At 35.8% G+C, this 9076-nt stretch overlaps 1 protein-coding gene across 3 annotated transcripts; it reads left to right on the forward strand.

Moving 5' to 3' along the window:
• The first annotated feature begins 1908 nt into the window (after positions 1–1908).
• LOC104605832 (RNA polymerase II transcriptional coactivator KIWI-like) lies at positions 1909–4744 on the forward strand. 3 transcript variants are annotated; one of them, XM_010270752.3, is made up of 5 exons: positions 1909–2060; positions 2176–2333; positions 2443–2548; positions 4259–4281; positions 4371–4744. In XM_010270752.3, exons 2-5 carry the CDS (start codon positions 2214–2216, stop codon positions 4428–4430), a joined length of 309 nt encoding a protein of 102 aa, XP_010269054.1. In that variant the 5' UTR covers positions 1909–2060; positions 2176–2213; the 3' UTR covers positions 4431–4744. The 3 variants fall into 3 exon arrangements, with proteins under 3 accessions (XP_010269054.1, XP_010269052.1, XP_010269055.1); XM_010270750.3 differs by having other exon boundaries at positions 1925–2074; XM_010270753.3 differs by having other exon boundaries at positions 1960–2071.
• Positions 4745–9076: the final 4332 nt, after the last annotated feature.

Consider the following 9076-nt stretch of genomic DNA (forward strand, 5'->3'; position numbering starts at 1 on the left):
CTATTTTCTATTCTGTTCTCTCTTAAGTTTTTTATTTATAAAAAATATTAAAAATTATGATTTGAGCCAAAAAAAGGTTTTTTATTGTGAAAATAGCAAGACAAGGTGCTTATGAGGCTACTACAACTTGAGAGCATAGATCTCAAAAAGTTACCCAAATTAAAGAAAAAAAAAGGGGGGTTTTATTGTTCAATCCACCCAGAAACTTCAATACAATTGGAATAGTAACAAGTGGGAAAATAAATCAAAATTCAAAGGAGGTAGTGAATCATATCATAGGTGGAGTTGGTAAATAAAACCCAAAAACCCAATAAAAATCTCTAAGGTGGACTGAACTCTAAATTTCCCTTAAAAGAATTATCCCAATTGGATATCCAAGTGCAAAGTTATGGCTTTTAAAAGTTCGCAAATATATTGAATGTATAACCCATGACCTAGTGACCAGGTTGAACATGTCAACAATCCAACCACCTGGGTTGGATTGAGCCCGGAATCATGGTTGGGTAATGGTTCAAACGGGTTAACAACAAGTTGAAAACATTAGCGGTAGTGTATGTGTGTGTGTGAGAGAGAAAGAGAGAGAGAGAGAGAGAGAGAGAGATGGGTTGCCTGGGACCGACCGAGTGTCACAATTAGGAAGGAGAGAGAAGGAGAGGGGGAGAGGTTGTGTGAGACCTGGTTTCATAATAGAGAGAGAGAGAGGAGAACTGTCGGGCTTCTATTTTTTTTTTTTTAATTTCAATATTTTCTATTTTAATGAAGGTAATTTATTTTTCCTTTGTTTCTCTTTTTTCTAATCAAATCTATTAAATAAATCAATCAGGTAACTAATATTATCATTATTTACTTTATATATTTTTCTTTTGAAGCTCATGAACAAATTACCCATTGCATATTATTTATAATAGAATTCAATCCAAGCTGCCATTTAATTTCATAAACCAAGTACTTTTAAAGTATATTATCTTATCATTCGTTGGGACCCTCCCGCTAGTTTTTTTTTAATCCACAATCATATTAAGATGATAAAAAACAAAAAAAGAATAATTACTTCTAACTTAAATATGTATAATAAATGTATAAAAGTATAAAATATTAAATTAATCAATTATAAACCTTATATAATTACATACAACATCTACATGTCTACATATTTTATCATAATCGAATTTTAATAAGATTGGTTGGGGTTATATCTACATCCAATCCCATTATTAATCTGATACAAATTCTAACATCCAAAACCGGAGTAATTGGATTCGGAGGCGATTTGGGTATTTCAAAGTCCTGACAGCCCTACTTAAAAGTTGAAAAGTCAAAAAACGAGTTTCCTTCCAAAACATTCAAAAAGCCAAACCAACGTACCTACCAAATATGTTTCCTGACAACATTCAAAACATGTCTATTCAGTGGCTTGCATGCCAAACAGGTAGAGTGCAATTTGGGCGGATCCAACTTGAGTTGGACTGACCCAACCTACATTGGTTGAATTTGGATTTTTGATTTTTGGGTTGGGCCTGGCTTAAAAGTTTGAGTTTCTAAATATTTAATTTAATCCGATTATACATATTTAGATATGCATATAAAAACACATATTTGCATACATGCATATATCTATATCAATTTTAAGTGTGTATTGATTAATCAATCCGAACCTGGCCTAGGCTCGAGCCCAACCCGAATGCGTGAAACTTTAGTGCGGATCGAGCTCAGGTTGAATAGTTCGGGCTTAACCTCAGGCTCGGGACCTTAGGCCTGGGTTGAACTAAAACCCGGCCCGGCCCACCCGACTAGCATCCATACAAACAGGTTTCCTAACAAAACACTAAAAAACCGCCTGTTCAGCGGGTGCATGCCAAGCGGGTTTCCTGACGAAACGCCCATAAAACGTTGGGCCGTTGCATGGCCAATTTCAACATGAAAATGAATCGGCAGAAACGGCGGTACCAAACATGGCCTTAAGAAATAAGATCAAGAGCCTGACTTTCCCTCCAGACTCTGTTCTCACTTTTCTCTGTCTGAAGTCTGAACTACGAAGCCTACTTGCTCTGCAGACTGCGGTCTGCACTTCGTAGTCTCTCTCTCTCTCTCTCTCTCTCTCTCTTCACATTATCCAGAGTTCTTCTAGTTGTTTATAACATATTTATATATTCCTGTTTTTTGTTGTTTGGTTAGATTGTAATAGGGTGCAGTAAAGAGAGAGCTGAAGAAGGATGTCGACAAAAGGAAAGAAGGAAGAGGAGTGCGTCTCTGATGGAGAATCCGTTGAGGGGCCACCCAAGAAGAGCTTCAAGAAAGGCTCTGACGACTCTGGCGACATTGTCGTTTGCGAGGTCTCCTACTATTTCCATTTCGCTCCATTTCCGTCTCTGTTGTTGTATTGTTTTACCTTTCAGTGGCACTCGGTTCCTGTTTTTGATCGAATGGTTTTGTTTGGTGAAGATTTCGAAGAACAGGAGAGTCTCGGTGAGGACTTGGCAAGGGAAGGTCGTCGTCGACATTCGAGAGTTCTACGTCAAAGATGGAAAGCAACTGCCAGGGAAGAAAGGTTCGAGTGTTCCCCCATTTCGTCGTTCCTGCTGTTTCTAACGGGGAAAAGGAAGTTCTTATGCTTTTTGTTGGGTTTTGTTTGTTGGCTTCTGTTCCCTTTCATTTTCTGTGATACAAAGCCTCGTTTGGCTTGTGAATTTACTGTTCAGTTAATGTCTTCTTATCTGTTGAGTGAATGGGTTTAGTTTGTTGTCATCTGGTTGCTCAAGGAAGAGAAAACGGTTGTTGTGAGTTGTGATTATTGGGGGTTATGGAAGTGTTTGAACTTGTGTCAAGGAAAACCTTGGATTTTGGTGTGAGGACTGATTGTAATGGAGGGTTGGATAATTGGGTGAACTTGGGGAGAAGAACCCTATGGTTTGAGAAGAGAAGTTAAGCCCTATTAAGAAGGTGTAGCAGATGCTAAGGTAGGGTTTGAAGGAATGACCAGTAGGGGGTCTGTCTGGTTGATATTGTGTTGTTGTTGCTAGTTTGGTTTTTGGGAAAGGGCATACCTAGACTATTTTATACCCCCACAGGCTCAAAGAATGAAAGGCTAAGGTTTCAAAGAAGAAAGTACTAAAAGTGGAAGGAGGGGGAGGAGTAATGTGCAGTTCTTTGTGTCATATTGTCACCATATGAAGTGCTTCACATCCTCAAGTTTGACCATGGGAAAGTGCATTAAACCTTTTTTTCTTTGATTGATTGCATTCCACATCTTACTATGCTTTAATGGTGGCTCCTTTTTTGGCATAAATATGAGTACTTAGTTTGTCATCCAACTCTTATGAGTTCATTGATTTTCTTATTGTCCAGGCATCAACATAGGACAGATCTTGCAAGCCAAAACACCTCTGTTTTTCTTCTTGGTTGGCTGGTTGGCAGTGGGCTCCCTTTTTATTTGATTGGGTTGGGTTGTGGTGCTTCTTGTGTCACAGTTTGCATGCAACCCTTTTCTTTTTTAATTGTTTTGCTGCTTTTGAAGTTGTGTGTTTTCCAAAATTCTGAAACATGGGGTGGTTTTCTAGTCTCCTCTCTTATTTTCAGAGAGAAAAATTTTCAACTTTCATTTGTTAGAGGATACTGGGTGGGTGGGGGGACGAGCTTATTTGTCTCCTTTAGGGTGCAATAAGAAATCGAGGTCTTACTATCACGACACAACAGAAAAACAGAGATAAACGAGAGGAAAGGCAGGAATTGCGGCCTTAAAGCTTGTTTCGTTATGCTTGCTAACATGGTTCACTTTGTTCACTCTCTTAGCTCACTCCAGTCGCTTATCTGAAGCCTAGTAGATCACTTCCCTCATTACTCTTCCTTGCTTATTTTACAGTTTGCTGAAGAGCAAGCCTGTAGGGCTGGTTTATTAAATATTAATATTTTGCCTTGTTTCAGAAAGACGGCATCCCTCTCCCATCTTTATATAAGGCTGATAGGAAGTAGTTATGATTCCAAATTAGTTTTTTTTTTTTTGATAAATAACAATGATATTTCATTAAAACAAACATCCTCTCTTCCCACAAAGAAGGGAGCAGGCCAAGAAATTACAATTTAAGCTCCTGAAAACATGGAGCTAGCCTGGGTTATGTGTGAGCTTGGGTTGTGTTTGATGACTCTCAACTTAAATTGATTAACTGTCCTAATTTTGACTTGAATTTAACGATTTTAAAGTTGACTATTATGTTGCCTATTTGCAATAAATGTGATGATTTTGATTGTATATTTGTGTCAGGTATCTTACTAACTATGGATCAGGTAATTCATTTTCTCTCTGTTGTTGTATAATTTCTCTATCTCCTTTTGACAATTGGTCATGGTATTCAAATCACCTCATCCTCCTGTAGTGGAAAATTCTTCGGGATCATGTTGGTGAAATTGACAAGGCGGTTGCTGAGAATGCTTAAGCAGCTAGAGGAGAATTGACAAGGCGGTTTCATGGGATTTACCACATCAAACACTGAAGGAAATGACAACAATGTAGCTTCTTTTTGGAAAGGAAAATCACATTATCATGTGCACGTTTTGTAATTAATAGCAACTGGGTTTGTTGACTTACCTTCTTAGTAATTAGACAACAATCAACATCTTTTTTGTATGTATTATGCAAGTCTGTTGATGGGAAACATCTAGCTAGGGGTTGCTTTTATGTGTTGTTTAAACAAGAAACTGATCTCTTTTAGAGATGATATTCCTACCATATGATGATACATATATCCAATCTCTTGCATCATTGCTGGTTAACGTTTTATTCCTAAAAGAAATTGGGGAAAAATGTATCGATACACCCGGTATGCACAAGGGTGTTTCAAGCGGCACACTCCTTTTTTTAGTTTTATTTTTTCAAAAATTTGCAGGGATCGGTCTTAGGCATGTCTATCCTGTGAAAATAAGGATTTAAGTACCCCATGTATCATATCGGGCAATTTGGATATTGATACAGATAAGGATATGGATATGGACAAAAGATATGAATGAAAACACTTGGATACTGGATACATTAAGGAAATACATACAAATCCTATAAATACATTATTTAACACTAAATTTAAGGCCAAAATAGGCATAAATAATGATGCATAAATCCATAGGAAATATCTATTTTAATGGTATATATGAATAAAAAAACATATTACAATTAATATAGGATGAATATATAATTTTACAAATTAATACATGCACAAAGCCATTATTATGTTTTTATTTAAGTCTAAGACATAAAGTATAAACAACTATTACATTTTAATTATTATATCAATTGTTTTTTACTATTTTTACTTTTTAATATTAACAAAAAAATTCAACTAAATATTAAATTCTCAAATGTTTGGTAAATGATATTTTTTATTTTTGTAAACAATAAATATGTTATTGTAAAGTGTAAATTAAAATATCAATTAATCATTTATAAAAATGTATAATCTTAACATAAAGTATATAAAATATTTTAAAATTTCTAAGATACCTATCATATGCAAATTCATAATTTTTAATTACTAAAATAATTATTCAATTATTAGTATTTTTTATTTCTATCAAATTTTTGAAATAAAAAAACTTTTTGATATAAATGTATATTAGTGGATTTCATAGTATCAATTTAACATTAAATTATTGAATATTTGTAAACAGTAATTTTATTTTGTAATTAATAAATAAGTTATTATTTAGTGTGAATTAAAATATCAATAAAAAATTATAAAAATATGTAAAAGATTCAAAGATGCATATCATGTGCAAATTCATAAATTTTAATTACTAAAATAATTATTTAATTATTAGTTTTTTATTTCTACAAATTTCCTATGATTATTTTTCTTATAAAAAATATGGATTTGATAGATCATTTATTCCATTAATGTTTATAATGAATTTGACTATGATATTAGGAAAACTTATAACTAATCAACCGGTATCATAAAAGAGGTGACCGATCATGGGGGTGCTTTGATTGATCAAAGCTCTTCCAGTGTCTTACCAATATTATAGATCTTGTTTATAATATATTGATTTTGAAATTTGTTCCATACTAAACAAAGTAACATTTATTGTATTTCACTTTTTAATTCTATGGAAAATAGCTTAATGGTTTGAAGTTGTATTCAATGCTTGATGGAGAGATCAAAGTCATGCTAATAGCATGGTATCTAACTATGTATATATCCAATACAGTGTGGTCAATACACGCATAACAATATTTCTAATAGTATGGGAAGAGTTTTGACCAATCATCCCCCTACTTTTGATAAATACCATCTAACTGATTACCACTTTTATGATACTGGTTGATTGGTTACAAGTTTTTCTAGTATCATGTGTTTTGGTATGATAGTACTTAACTCCAAGAAATTGATTACAAACATGGTATGGGCTGTGTTTGGTTTGATAGGAAATAAGAGAAATAAAAAGTTGATTGAAATTTCTTAAAAATATTTACAAAATTTGTCAAGAACTTTCCCTAAACTTTTTGTTGCTTACTGGCCTGTTGGCTCTTGATTGGGTTATGTAACCATTGTACATACCTTGATCGTAGACTGGTGCCATCACCCAATGGTAAATGGTAAATGAATGTATGGTGTATTTTATTTAAAGATGGCAATTTGACCCATCCCACGGGCCCCACCCTGCTCCGGTCGGGGTGGGTTTGGAGAAACCCGGAAGTCTGGGGATTGGGGTAGGGCGGAGATGGTATTTGTCCACCCTGACTATATTATGTAGCATAATATAATATAATATATATATATATAATTATTAATATATATTATAATATAAAATAATTCTAGATAGATTGCTAAAAAAAATTATAAATATACAAGTAGGAATGACCGAGGCAGAGCAAGACAATTCGGGGATCTCCATTCCCCGTGGGAACGGGGATGAGGTTAGAGAAGGTTCGGGGAAGAGAAATCGCGGTCCTGCCACGCCGCATTGCCATTCCTAATTTTATTATTGCAATGAAATAAAACTGCACTGTGGATTTATCTACGAGGCCTTCTAATAAAGCTTGAATAATCCATTGTTAGTGTTACCAGAGTTGGTTAACCTGCGTGGCTGGCTTGACTAATGAATTGTGATGAACAGCTAGTAGACCACCCCAAGGATGTACAAAACATAACATTGTCAAGTTAGGCAGGATGCGTGAAAGGCTTGTTTGGCACTACCAACCTAGCAACTGAGCTTTGTGGAACCAGAACCAGGAGATTCTTCAACTGTTTTTAATTTACTCTTTTTCCCCATGTATTGATGATGGTAAATATCAGGCAGCATTTAGGCATCGTTTAGGAGTGATTATTTGATAAGTCTAATTAATAAGCAGTTTTGAATGTTTTTGGTGAAAAGCACTTATTTTAAATAGGGGTAGTATAGGTATTTTGAGAATATGAAATGTAATAAGTGATTTTCACAAAAGCACTTGAAAAAAGCCAAAATTTTGAGATTATTCAGACTGAGCTTATTTGTCCCAGCTTCAAATATGTGTTTTTTTTTTTTCTAAAAAGCACTTAAAAATAAACACTTCCAAACGGGGACTTAATTGGTTCGTAGAGTTCAACTACGATGTGGAAACCATAGCATAAATAAAAAAAAACAATTAATCACGTTCAAGGTTCAAAGCATCGATATGTATCGGCCTGTCATTTCGGGACCCCTCCGATACGCCCCTACAGTGGGTGTATCGGAGGTCTGACCGGTTCAGGGGGTAGAGGAGACCTAAACCAGCCCCCCCTGAACCAGTTGCGAAAAAATAAATAAAAAAACGGCTCCAAAAGGTGTATTGATTCACCCGATATTTATCATTGATTCACTGTTTAATGTAGATATTGCCTGGTTTTTAACTTCTAATTTTTTTAATACAGGCAAGTGAAGGAATCAAGCCAGCCAAGGTTCATCCTGCGGAGTTATGGCCTTAAACGTGCTGCAGTACAGTGTCCCAAAAGTTCCATAATCTGAAGTGAAGCCACTACTGAAAGAATGGTAGGATCCATCCAATGGACGCCATAAAGGTTGCGGAATGGGTGGGCGAATTTCAAAAAAATTTCCTACCTTCTCCCAACTGAGAATCATATTCCCTAAATTTAGAATACAATATTCAATGATCCAACTTGAACCATAATCAAACCATATCTGTACCAAAAGGTAAATGGGAGGAATATACCTGATCCGGAGAAGCAGTATCTCCCAAAGTTAGTGTTCACGCCCAAAGAATGCTCCAAGATCTGTTCCTACTGAAGATGACACAGCTGTGGATGGAACAGAACCAGCAGGGTGCGTCCTACACACTGGATCCTTCACAAGAATCCTCTGGAAGAACTAAACACTGTAACCTTTTCAGTCTTTCTTGCAAGACTGATGTCAAGAACAGATTTCTTGACTTTCTTTTCTGCAAAGATCCAATCTTGCAATGACAGATGGCGGCGGCAGGAGGAGAGAACCAAAACCGAAAAAGCTGAACTGGTTTTTCTCCTTTTCTGGAGAGTATGAGATCTGATCTCAAAATTCGCAGAAGGTATCACTTGTGTTTTTCCAAAGGATGGTTCGAAATCTGATGTATTTCCCTTAGGGTTTCTCCTCTTTTCTTCTTGATTAAGAAACCTCCTAATCAGGAGTTATCCCAATCCAAATCAGTATTTGGATAGAGGATCATCTTAATCCTATCTGTAGATAAAGTTAGTTTACTCCTGATCTTATCAGGAGGTTACCATATTCAAATCTGATTTGAATTTGGTCTCCCAGAGTGGATAAGGTTAAAAGCCCCATCCTTTTCACTAACATTAATCTCAGATTCGCCCCATCTTTGGGTGATCATATCAGCCCAGTTCGAAATGGGCTTTTGGCCCATTAAGTATTCAGTGTTTAATTAGTTTCCAATCTGCTGCCCAGTTGGGCTTCTTTGTATGGCATGGAACCCAAGCATTGATCTACACACTAGCCACATGGGTTCGGCCCAGCCTTTAATACAAGGCCCAGCCTTTAATACAAGGCCCAGCCGAATTCACTGAAAAGCTCAATGAACCCCTTGAGTCCATCGTATGGACCCTATGGGCCCAACACTTAC

This window comes from Nelumbo nucifera, chromosome 1 (assembly GCF_055504915.1).
Source record: "Nelumbo nucifera cultivar China Antique chromosome 1, China Antique-T2T, whole genome shotgun sequence".
NCBI classification, from domain to species: domain Eukaryota; kingdom Viridiplantae; phylum Streptophyta; class Magnoliopsida; order Proteales; family Nelumbonaceae; genus Nelumbo; species Nelumbo nucifera.